This window comes from Anomalospiza imberbis, chromosome 1 (assembly GCF_031753505.1).
Source record: "Anomalospiza imberbis isolate Cuckoo-Finch-1a 21T00152 chromosome 1, ASM3175350v1, whole genome shotgun sequence".
Lineage (NCBI taxonomy): Eukaryota > Metazoa > Chordata > Aves > Passeriformes > Viduidae > Anomalospiza > Anomalospiza imberbis.
Genome location: NC_089681.1, coordinates 103871124 through 103884375, shown reverse-complemented (window position 1 = coordinate 103884375; position 13252 = coordinate 103871124). Strand labels below are relative to the sequence as shown.

At 40.2% G+C, this 13252-nt stretch overlaps 1 protein-coding gene across 33 annotated transcripts in view; it reads right to left on the bottom strand.

Annotated features, from left to right (window-relative positions):
- The window catches only part of ARPP21 (cAMP regulated phosphoprotein 21), a 141693-nt gene that overhangs the window by 34973 nt on the left and 93468 nt on the right, over nucleotides 1-13252 (bottom strand). For all 33 annotated transcript variants that reach the window (XM_068203324.1, XM_068203345.1, XM_068203280.1 and 30 more), the window contains 3 exons: nucleotides 12052-12156; nucleotides 9391-9654; nucleotides 1691-1817 (listed from right to left, as the gene is read on the bottom strand). In XM_068203324.1, coding sequence (XP_068059425.1) covers nucleotides 1691-1817; nucleotides 9391-9654; nucleotides 12052-12156 — 496 coding nt within the window. The remainder of the gene's footprint in view (nucleotides 1-1690; nucleotides 1818-9390; nucleotides 9655-12051; nucleotides 12157-13252) is intronic.

Below are 13252 nucleotides of genomic sequence, written 5' to 3'. Positions count from 1 at the left end.
GAGCACACAGCTGAAAGAGTGAATTGCAGGGAAAGACTGATGTACTAGAGATTTTACACGAACTCCTTGACTCCAAATATTTTCCAAATATATAAGGAAAACGATGCAGTAAACTTGGAAACAAAATTAGCATTTGCATGTCTGCATTGTCTGCACTCAACAGCTCCTGTGCTACAATATATCTTTAAAACTAGGATTTTCACACAGCTGGATCTTCTCCAGAACATCACTCGTACGTCAGACCATCTCTTGCGCATATCACTTACCATAATCTCCACTAGGCTATAGATGTAGCATTAAACTGATAAATATGGTTTTATAACAACACAGTAGATCCAGATAATGTCATCTAAGTTGATTTGCACTTTGTTTCAAGAATCCACTATATAGAGATAATAAATATGGTAACAGACTGTCAGGCAGGAGAAGCTAGAAGAGACAGATGACCTTTGTGCAATACTTCACCCTCTTCCCTCTCAGGAATGTATAATATGAAGGTATGAAAGCAGACACAGTCAGTCACCACTGACACCGACCAAAATGTCACCAATTTTATTAGAACACAGAATAGCATAAAAAAAAGTAATGAATTGCTTAGTTATAGCTGTGTTTGCTGTGTCTTTGTCTCCCTGAGCGCCTGAGAGAGTGGAACAAAATTGCTAGCAGTCACATTACGGAGATAGGTTGACAAGCTGGATGACCCCATAAGTCTTGTTCACATCTCATGTCTGGGCTCTTGACTTGCATCTTAAATGACTTCCATATCAAGGCTACTGCCGGGAATCTGCTTTTCCATTCTAAAGGGGTTCTGCCAAACTGAGATCGAATGATGAATGCTTTGTTCTACCTGGCCATCTGGAAAAACAAAACCCAGCCCTCCACCTTCTCCCCTTATGCCTGGAGTAACTGTTTGAGACACCCTATGAGGGAAGGTGTGCACTAAAGAATTGGACAGGAAATAAATAAATTTAAAAAATCTCAAACACCAGAATTGTTTATTCCCTTGAAATGTGATGACTCCTTGACAACCACAATTCCTGCTCTCTCCCGACACACACCAGCCCAGCTCCCCCTCTGTCCCTCTTACTCTGGAGTCATCCGGAGTGGCATGACACAGCAGGAAAAGAGACCGGTTCACTGTGAGACCTGCTACTCACTCTCTTACAGTGTAACGGCCCCCCTTCCAGCCGCACGGCGCTGTGGGCAGCCAGTCCCGACGGCCACCAACCACACACAGCCTTGCTGCTCCTCAGGCCCAGGGACAGCACAAGGCGGTGGAGAACATCTGGCCCCTTCTGCATCACTGCAGACCAGTCCACCACGTAGGGTGGTACAAATACTTGAGGAGTACCCATGATGGAGGGCAACCACAATGGTTGGCTTGAATGTGCAGTGTGACTGCTCACATCAGCTCCCTCTCAGCTCTCTCTGTGCCCAGCCACTTGGAGCATGGACAATGAGGACACAGCAGCACTGCATGCAGGGCAGCAGGGATGGAGGATGCAACCCATGCTCTTCCATTGCTCGGGATGTCCAAGCAAAAGGTTTCTCAATTTGTAATTTTCACTGTATTTTCGAAGAGAACAGCAACCAGCTTTCTCCTGTGCTGTTCAGTTAGAGCACAACCAACAGGTTTTACCTGCAAAGGCACTGCGAGCAGCTGAAAAAAATGAGTACCCAATGTACATACCTGCTTGCTGGGCAGTCTGGGGGATCTGTTGACTCCGCTGTGTGTTGTACTGAACTGAGGCAATGGGTCTGTACTGCTGAGTTGTTGAGGTAGGGTACTGACCAGATGGGTAATAATACACTGGCATCTGCAAAGAAAGAGAACAGTAAACTCTAGAGATCAAAGATTCATAAAATAGAACATAACAGGGAGGGGGAGCAGAAGTTCAAATCAAGCACATTAGTGGTAATGCAATCAAGAGAAGAGGTTTGCCTCCTGTCTTGTCAAGAATTGTTGCTTGCTTTCAGCTGTGCTAGGAAAAGGACTATCAGTGCTGGCATTTCTTTTCAGATACTTTATAAAATAGGAAAAAAAAAAATTAATTGAAAGAGGAAAAAAAAAATAGGATTCATAAAAAGCTACATGTATATACCAAAGAAAAAAATATCACAGTAACATTTTATCACAGTAACATATCAAAAGCTGCAGAAAATAGATGCAAACAACACCTTCTGTATCAACATAACACATACAGACAGCATGTTGAACCATTAAAGGAACTCTGGAGAAAATGGTCCAGTCAAAGCAAGGAATGGCCTGGAGTACAAATATATAGAAACAAGGTGGAAAGCAAGATGGAGTCTGTGCACCCCTAACACGTGTAAGGAAATTATCAGGTTGATACTTCTGTTTAACATGTACATCCCTCCTTACACAAAAATTTCTCTCTAAAGCCTTTCTTGCTCTTGTTGTGAAAACAACTGCAGTTCAAAAAATCATCATAGCTGTTTTCTTGCAGGAGCTGAGGATAGGCATTAAGTCAGCAAGTTCTGCTAGATGAGCTTCTTTTTTCTTCTATTATTATTGTCATTACAGAGAAATGTGTAGTAGATCTCCTTATCACACAGGTGAACATGAAAGTTTGAGGGTGACTGAAGCAAAAGATTTTTCCTATACATGCCACACCACTGTTACTGAGACATTTGAGCTAAACAGCATTCAACTTACCCTTCACAAGTTCAAAGCACTCAAAATTTTTCATTTTCAGCTGTCAGGGATACTGTAGGCATCTGATAGAATTTCGCAATGTATGGTATGAACAGACTGCAGAGGGACACAGGCTTGGGAGAACATTGCTTCTCTCTCAACTTCTGCCACAGCAGTCAGCATTTCTTAATAAATCATACAATATTTTTCTCACTTTGTGCATAGCATTTATCCTATGTAGACATATGCACAAAGTCAGACCAAATGCTTTTACTTTTTTCATGCAAAAACAAGAACTATTTTTGCCACTTTTACTTGCATGGAAGAAATATTCCTGATACAGATCATTCAATTTGATCATCCACAAAGTTAGCCGAGTAAAAAGGTAACTACTGCTAGGATGTCATAAGAGAGATCAGACATTTTCCTTGTAAAATTTCCAGTCTCAGATGAGGAAAAAGAATGGCATAGACACAAAAGACTAGACAAGAATAGGCTATGGATTGCTACTTGGGAAAGTAGAAGCCTACTCAATGGGTAACTGTAGTGGGAGAAGGATTAGGATTAACAAAGCTGGACTGGGTGCTGTCGGTGAAGTTAACCCCATAGACCAACTGACAGTCAACAGCATCTGTCAATCAAGAGGCTGAACACCCATCCATTCTTCAAGGTCTATTAATTTTCTTTTCAAATAATTGATTTCTTTACCCTCCTCTCTGCTTATATCAGCCTGAGTCAAACAAGTATGAGAAAAACAAGGTTTTGACTGGAGAATATTGTAAGCTACCCTGCCTCCAGACAATACCCAGTGACACCTAAAGGCTAGTGCCTGCCCTCATGCCATTTGTTTTGTTAGTGACTAATGTAACAAAACAAAATGCCTTTGTAGAATGGACAACACTGTTATGAATTTGTTTCTCTGCAAAGAAAAGCCACAGGGAATAGGGAAAGTTGGCCCACACATTTAAGGCGCAAAATCATTCTTTAAGCAGCATAAACTGTGGACCAGGAAAATTCTGTGTAATAAACTCATCTCATGGACATCTCTGATCGTTCTCAGCAACACTCTGCTACAGGAGGCTTGAAAGAAATGAGGAGACCCACTCTAAGTCAAGTCAATGCAAATATTTGATCCAGCCTCGGAGGAGGGGAACTGAACAGACATTCTTTCAAATATTCTTTATTTTCTATTAACATATTCTACAAACTAAAGAATATTAAACCCCTGTGGAAATACTCTCACTTATCCTACCAGCAGCTTAATCTTACTTAAAGGATTTATTTTATCTCAACTTCCTCATTTTCCAGGGCAGACAAGCCCCTAGATATTTAAAATAACAAAAGCATTTGACAACAATGAGAATTATCTCTTTGGAAATGATTCTGCAGGTATTAACCTTAAAACATAACCTGAAGAATCTAAGTTTTGAAGTCAGGTTTATAGTTGAACATGCTGAGCACAAATATATAAACTGAAGCATACACTTCTTTATTTTTACCACACACATAAAACCGCAGCACTAGTCAATGGGTTATCTCCCTTGATCTCATTTTCTCAATTCACTGGAGTACATTTGTTATGCAACCCACTTAAAAGTTTAGGAGAGTGCAATCTATCAGCATGAAAAATAAAATGTTAGTAGTAGAAGGGTAAAAAAAAATTATTTCACTTATAAAGATTAATGGAAGAATTAGGCAGTAGTCATGCACACATGACGTCGAAACAAGATGTTTGTCTTTTGATGGCTTTTGTTGTTTTGGTTTTTTGTGTGTGTGTGTGTTGCTGTTTTTGGTTTTGTTAGCTCATTTTTTGTTTGGTGGGGGGTCAGGTTTGCAGGTTTTTTAAAAGCTCACACATTAAAAGAAGGGCTTGGCATAAAATATAGACATGATCTAAAATAGGTCTTTTATGCTTGAGGGGCTTGGAAGGATCCATTCTCACTTATCTTGAGTACATCTCTGTGTCAGTAGTTGAAATGTTATTTTTCCTTTCTGATTCTACTTCCGTGAACAGTGGAATTAGAGGGATCAGAGATAACAAGTATCACTTATATCATCTGCTCTGATCCTCTTGAATTTTTTAGTTTCTCATCACATCAGTGTTACTAAAATACTGTTTACTGTCTACTTATGTGCTCTTCAACAAAAAACATTACATTTCTGTGGCAGCCAACCAACATGCCAAATTATACTTGAGTTGCATTCCCATGTGAATTGCACAATACAACCTTCAACCTTTTGCTTGTAAGACATTTTATTTACAGAACCAGAAGGTTTCCGTGGCACTAACAAGCATGCCAATGAAGCTGTCTGGTTACCCTAAAACTAAAATAAATGTACCAAATTCTAAAATAAATTTACCACTTCTAAGACTATAACCTAAATAAATGCTACCTTCTTTAGTCTAAAAGCATAGTTTTTTGATCTTAATCCTTGACACTGTGAAAAATAATTTTTTAGTATAATTTTTAATAATTACCTTGTTTGTAGGCTGACCATTCCACTGCATTCTATTTTTTTTCTCCTATGCAATACTTAAATTGTAACAGGACTGAGCATGTCATTTCAGAGACACTCGTGAAATGGCAGTCAGACATTTCTTTCTCCTCTTTCTAATGTGCTTTGTCCCTAGATGATGTGCAGAGATTCAGTGCAGCATTGGTTTTCAGTTTTGTTCTGTCCACATACAGCCTGGAGCCATTATGAGGCTGGGTGTCTCTCTGGCTGCCCTCCAGCAGCATCCGTGAAATTCACTGGTACCTTGTTTATTTCCTCGTGGCAGGATCAGGTGTCCACATATACTTCAGGATGATTTTACTTTCACAAACTGACTCTCTACTGGCTTGATTCAGCCATCGGACTGGTACTCTACCTTCTCTTAACACCGCTGATATCCAGACTGGCTTGGACTAGCAGCTGGCTGGACTGGCTTGGACTCCATCCTGCTGCTGACACCATTGCTAATGCAACTGACACAGTCACATAAATGGGAGTGAAGAAGGACAAGAGAAACCCCAGTGATGCATGGACACATGAAAGTGCCATTTCTTCCCAATATCTAACTGACAGGGATCAGTCATTCTTCAAGGTCTTTTCTTTTCCTCCCTGCCCCCTCCATAATAATTACAGTAGCAGATAACAAAAAATAATGCCTTTTAAGACGTTCTCCATTATCATTTTCAATGATCATCAAGGAGAGCCCTGCTCATTTGCAGTGACTCCCCAGTCTTCTTCATAACAAGTTTCCTAGAGGAGATATGCTACGAATAAAGATTTTGTCTTAGGGCGATTACAGACTCTCAAGGAGAGGGCTTCTGCAAAGAGACAAATGATTAAAGATGACACAAAATTAATTCAGGTGAAAAATCCCTCAACATATTAATTGCATCTCCAGGCCTCTCCAAGAATTCATGCCATCTCACTTTTGGATATCATTTTGCCAGTATACCTTCCAGAATGAGTCAGAGGTGAAAATAACTTTAAAGGGAGGATATCCCTTCCCATTGACATAATATTTTCATATTTTTTCCACTTCTTCATTTGCAGAGGCAAAGACAGGCACCATTGATAAAAATACTACAAAGCAGAATGTGGATCCCTGTTAAAGTGTTTGGTCCAAAAGTGCTACAGAAAAACTATCAGAAAGAGAAGAAAATTGAAAATAAAGAAAGCAAAGATATATATGTTAGATATTCATGACAGAAAGCAAACAGGCATACAAAGCAAAATCCTTATTTTCATTTATTAAATTATGACTTTGTTGTCAAGCTGGGGGATACCTGTGATAAAAGAAGAAGCAAAAAGAAACCCAAAGGTTTCTTTTACCACTTCTTAGGCATGTCATTTCAAATTCAGTCTGCTTCTGCTTTAATACAGACTGGGAGAAAGAATCCTGGAGAGCAGCTGTAGGGCCACATTTAACTGAACTTTAATAGAAAAGCTAGTAATTTAAATGCAGTACCATTGGGTGTGTAGGCTTGAAGCATTTCTTTCTCCTCCTTTCAGCTCCCAAAGGAAATTATCATACTCACAGGATCTCCACCCAAGTTTTCACTGCTAGTTTCTAACATCGTACAGAGTATCACAGCCAATCTTATCAGCAGTGCATTTACAGGAACTAATTAGCCATTAAAGTCATGCCTCTCTTATACTGGTATAAATTCAATAGCAACATTTAAGATATAAAAGTGCTTTTGCATTGATTGCATTGCATTGATTAATGCATCACATAATGTTTTGCTTCCATTACCATCTTTATTGCTTTCTTTTTTTCTCAGAGCGTGCTTCAGACCACCTGCTATGGTGTTTGAGAGCAGCCTTACTATTGCATCTAAACCCCAAAGAGTAACAAAGCTGACTCACACTGACAATAGCCACAGCCACAGTGAAGCTGTGCCATGGGCAGGACAAGAATTTGGAATCTACCTACCGTGTACAGAAAGCTAAGCTCTCAGGGCAGAAGTACTACTATTTCCCAGGGATTCACTCTTATTCTTTATAAGAGGGATCCCCTATGTGTCATACATGTGCTGCATCTAGTATCCAAACCACTTTCTAGGACTGAAGTCAATGTATAAAAACTTGAAATGTGAATCAGAAGCTCCTGTCTGTGCATGCAGATGCACAGAGTGGTTGCCCTCTCTCTCTTCTGGCAGAACAAGGCCACTATGCTTTCAAGGGATAGGGCCATGGGCAGCAGACACTAAACCCTGCCATGCCCTCTTCCACATGTGTCTGACATGGATTTTTTGGAACAGTAACAAGATGGAGATGGATGTTATCTGCAGAACTACAGGAAGCTGACAGCACTGAATTTCTCACCTTTCTACACTTCCCCCCAAGGACAAACCATTCCACGGTAAAATAACTGAAGTTGTTGCAAAGCCAAAAGGTATTTTTCTGCTGTCCAGTAACTTTCCACTGTGTTCAACTATAGGAGCAAAGCAGCTGGAGAATGGACAGAGACACAGTGACCATGAGACATACCAGTACTGTACTGGTCCTACAGCAGCCTGTACATGCAAAGGCACCTCCTCATCACTTGGCCTGTGAAAAAGTTAATCTGCCTCTAAGTACCACCCGTACAAGGATTAACTTGGAAAAGAGCTTCACCAAGTAACACTGCACTGTGCTGAGTGAAAACCCTGCGCCCTGCTGTGCATGCAGGGGTGAAATCCAATGCTCCCAGAGCAGGGCTCAGCCAGGGGCAGGAGCAGTGGGCAAAGCCGCCCAAAGCAGCCTATGCAACGCCAGCCAAGGTGGGTCTAGCAGAGACCCCAGGTGAGCTGAACATGTGGCTTCACTCAAGGGAGTGAGGAGGTGGTGGGGGGTCCCTGTCAGGACAGGCAGCACCATCCTGCAGCCCACTCAACTCCCACAGCAAACCCTGGCTGGCAGAGCTGGGAAACATCAGTGCTTGCTGTGGTGGCAGCCTGCAACATGGAGATGCTCACATCTACCTGCTTCACTAGAAGTGTCGTGAGGTTGGATTAAATGACTGAGGGCACCTGGGGGTTGAACATGAGGACTAAAGACTGGACAGCCTCGAGACACAATCTAGATGGGAAGATGGATTCATCAGGGAATTTTGCTCTTTAGGTCATTTTTTTCTCCCAAATTTTAAAAAACCAACAAACCTGCTACATTTGGCAAACTGTGAATTATTTTCCTAGCAATATTTTTCTAGCAGTATTTTCCATTTTTTGTAAAAGAAATCATATTATATCAAACTTCAGCTTCTTCAAACTTGTTTTTGCTAAGCCTTCTTTCAGAAAAAAATAGCTGTGCATTTTTTAACCACAGAAACGCATTGCAGAAATTATGGATTGCAGTCCTCTATGGGATGTCAGCATCCAGTAGTCCTCAGATTTCTTTTACTGTTAATTAGTGATCTAATTAATGAGATCCTCAGCCCACTTAAAACATGTTAACAGTAAAAATTCTTCATTCCTATGTCAATACTGAATTCCATTAATAAGCGTAAGTGGAAATTTTCAGTGAGAAGCAGTAAGCAAAAACCGACCAACCAAACAACTGCTTCCAATAAGGTTTACAATGAAGTTACATTAAAAGAAATGGTGGAGTTTTTAACTTTATTTAAAAAAATTTTTCTTCCAAAGGATAAAATGGAAACAAGACAAATGCTATTAATACCATTTAAAGTAGAATTTAAATGACATTATTTATAATTGGATAAAGAAATTTGTCTTTTTAATGTGTATGCCTTGAAAATTGGCCAGAAAGTCATCTGTGCATTTTACTTCTTGACAGTAATCACTTTCAATATTCAGTAAAGTTACCCAGGAGACAAGCAGAGATGTTTGGTAGTGAACAGTAAAACATAATCAGTCTTCAGGAAGACAGTTAAAATTACTGATCTGTGACACCTCACATGTTCAAGTCAATTAAATATGATTAACGACTACCTGGGCTGATGTGCATTTTGCTCTTTTGGTACATGCACAGGGAAAAAGGAGTGTGGGCATTTACTCACCCTCCTCCTTCATATTCATGTGCAGATGTGTCATGGAGGATGAACATATGTTCAGAAAACATTTTGAGGAGAGGGAAGGAAATGATGAAACCCAGGAAACAATAGAGGCTTTGCAAGCATCCTGCTGCCTAAAGACCTGCTGAACTTTTACCAGGGGGAAAAAAAAATACCTGGGATTTATACTCCTTTCCTGATGTTACAAAAGGCACCGTGCCCAAGTGGCAGCCGAAGTTCTGCCTACCTGAGCAGGTGGCGGTGGCTGTTGCACGAAGCCCTGGGGCGGCGGCGGCGGCTGCAGCACCTGCTGGGACACCGGTGGTCCTGAACCCGTGAAGCCTCCTGGGGGAAGCTGCTGGCTCGGGGAGGCCATGATGTAACCTGTCTGTTGGGCAGGCTGCTGCAGGATGGGCGAGGGGTACACGGGGCCAGAAGGCGACTCGGGGTTGTCTCCTGATGACTGACGACTTAAGCTCATCTGGTTAAACTGTGCTGTCATGTCATCGCGCTGCGGGGCAGAAGGCAGGAGAAGAGGATATAGACATGATGCCTAGAGCAGGCACATGAGTTAGCAAAACAAAATAGGTTCAGAGCATGAGGGGGGAAAGGAATCACTCAGCTCTGACCCATGTCAAACTTTGCAAGAATATCTACAAAAATGGAGGCAATTAAAATGAAAATCACCATAAATGCTTTGACAAAGACTTCCCGACGGTAAGGTGAATGGCATCATTTGGCAAAATAGCCAATTATTTTGGCTCTTTCCCCCTGCCACCCTCACCTTTAATTCCAAAATGACAAGTGAACTTTACAGTGTTCAAAAGAAGACATTTTAAATGTAAAGGGCATGAAAATAACATTATGGATACCTCTATCCTCAAATACAGAATTTGTCAGCCAAACATATACTGATAATTTCACCTGTGTTTCAAATTGATCCCAAGAGGAATTTAGCAGGATTTAGCTGCATATCTTTCCCTTTTTGGACTGCTTTGAAAATACAAGGTTGTAAACACCAAGAAAGAAAAAAAAAGCTAAGCCTAATGTTGCTATTTCAAGGCTTTTTGTTCTGTGTTGGAGAGAAACAAGTTCTATATTTGACTGAAGGGGGAAAGAAAAAAAAAAATCTTTGGTAGGATAAACGTACCATATAAAGTCAATGGACCTAAGCTTCATTACATGCTAGTAATAATACAGGCATTCTGAACTGTATCTGTTCATTCCTGCAAAAAGATTAATACTATTCAATACTCTCAAGTGTATTCTTTGAAGGTCAAAGATTTACCAATGTGGGTGTGGTTCTATCCATCTTCATTTGTGCCCATATCATAAGACCTTTAAATACTTAACTTAAACACCATCACGTGCTAATATGCTGATTACAGATAGGAAATAAGCACCATAAAAATTCCTTTTGCTCAGAATGTCCAAACTATTTTTTAAAAGAAGCCTCTTAATATTGTTTGCAGCCCTGTGATATTCAGTCTCCAAAACCATCCTGCACAATGCATTTAATGTCTAGAAACTTCAAATTTTGTTAAAAACGAAACAAAACAAAATGAAAAGTTTCCTTGTGGAAAGCACTTCTGAGACTTACCCTCACATACAGAGACTCCCCTCACAACTGAGAGCAGATGTCATGGATCAATGTTTTAAACACTACTGACAGATCATCAGGTGGTATATGGAAGTAATGCTGCTAACTTTACTGTCATCCTACATTCATATTCAGACATATGAGCTGTCTCTGAGAAGTTGTTCCTTTAGAAAGCTAGGATAGTCATTACCAGAATGACAAAAGACTGCAAATGGATTCTACAGGAAACTTCACTAAGCCAGAATGCCTCTAGATTTTCACAAAAGAGAAAACCATCTTCAAACACATATAATCTATATAGTGTTTGTATAATGTAACGTGCACTCAAGACAGTAATTCAGATGAAGTTTCATTATTAAATTAACCAATAAAAATATTAGCTTTCTTGTGACTGTCACCAGGGCAACCTGATATTTCTGTAACAGACTTTTCAAGAGAATTAACATTACGATATGCAACTTTTGTTCAGCATGGAATATTTATTTTCCTATAAATGGCATCATTCATCTACTATCATTAAGATCATTACTTTATCTGCAAGGATCTATTCAGCTTTGTTTCCATATCTTATTAAAACTATGTGAATTGGGCAAAAAAAAACAAAAAACAATCATAAACAAGATTACTAGACCAAGAGAGAAAAACAACAGAAAAAAAATCTCGTAGTGTCTCTTTAAAATGTCAGCTTCATTTGAGAACAGCATAATCTTAGCCCTGTAAGCACCAAGCCAGAATGAGACTCCAGAAGAACACTCTATTTTCCTCATACACGTCCACTGGTGCATTGTCATGATGTACAGCACACCACACCTTCTGCAGCTGGCTCACTGCTACTCTCCTTCCCAAGTCCTCTGATATCACCAAGGAATAAATTCAGGAAGTGGATTTAGTATATGGATAAAAGAATACAAAAGAAAAAAATAAAGATTTCTTGAGGTCTCATCTCCTGTCTTTGTGGACATGAAAGAGGAATAACCCAAATCTCAACTATTCAAGTTAGTAATTTAAGGTCACTTGGCATTAAGTGAGGAGACATAAGCTCCTACCAGCAGGCACGACAAAATATTTTTCTGGAGGGTCTGCTAAGCAGGTAGAGAGCCCTGCTGTAACATCACCCTTCAGGTTAGGTAACCAGAACCAGTGGGAATGCTCATACAAAATGCCTGTCAGTACCAAAGCATAATGGTGAACAGGTATTTAGACAGGGCTCTCATGTGGGACACCTGTTGCAGTGCTCCCCAGAAGCTCTTGGACACACATACTCAGACCTTCAAATTCAAGGAAAGAAAAATAAGAAATCTTTAGTACCACAGAAAACTGCTGTGTTGGAGAGACTGGCAGGAGATGCTGGGGAGGATAAGAAACTGCTGGATATTGGACTGACTGAGAAGATGGCTGCATTGTCTGAACAGGCTGCAAAAGAAGCAAAGGGAAAGACAATAAATTCCACCAGAGAAAGATAACAAGTACCATCACCGTCACCTTTGTTATTGAGAACAAAGACCTCAAACACAGCTCCGAAAATACAGGTGACTCATCACCAGCCTGAGTACAAGAGGTCAAATATTGTGATTTCAGTCTTCATTTTAGCCTTATACCAAACAATTATTTATTACTGATTTTTCTGCCTCTTCTTGTGGATTTGATGGCTGTTAGATAAAATACAGCCAGAGCTATACCTTCTTACTTGTAACGTGAGGCAAAGCCAAATTATAATTCCACATTTAATTTACAGAGATAAAAATGGAAAGCAGCATAGCGTAAATATATATTTGAATTTCACTGTTAGTGACTGATTTAACTCCAAGTGTGTCATAGGCAAAGGAATAATGATTGTAAAGCTGCTTGCGAGAACACAAGAGTTTAAAAAAATGACAAAGAACAGTCTGTGAATTACCAACAGATAGGCCATCAGCTTGGAGCAAATGTTTATCTAAGTGAAAAAAACCAATTTTCCACAGCACTATTACCTTGGAATAGCTTTAGTATTCCTTTCATTTTAACCTCTCATATAACTTCTTATAGGTTTGGTATTATCTCTGTCTTCTATAACTGTGAAGACCAGATCAAGAAGTAAGAGCCATAACCATATAAATCCAAACCCAGTAAAGTCACAGCAACTTCACTGAATTTAAACACTGCATAACTTAGGATGAAGCTGCGCCAAATTACAAAGCTACACAAGAACCACAGTTGATCTTGGCTGCTCTGTGACTAAGCAGGATATAGGATTCTTGCTTGAGCAGTTCCCTCTGCCTGCTCTACCCTGGGAGAACAGGCATGCAATCCACAAAATTAGGTTTGAACCAGACCCAAACCCTGCTACCCATGCTTAGTCACATTTGGCCATATGCCACAGCCAGTGCAGAGACCAGAGAGCCAACACTGCACTGTGCTCAAACAAATTTGCTGTTCCTGCTGAAGCTCCAGAACTTCAACCTCAGAGCAGGATCATGGCCACACTATTGGTGCAGGCAGAAAACCACCAAACTGGGGCAAAGGTGCTTGG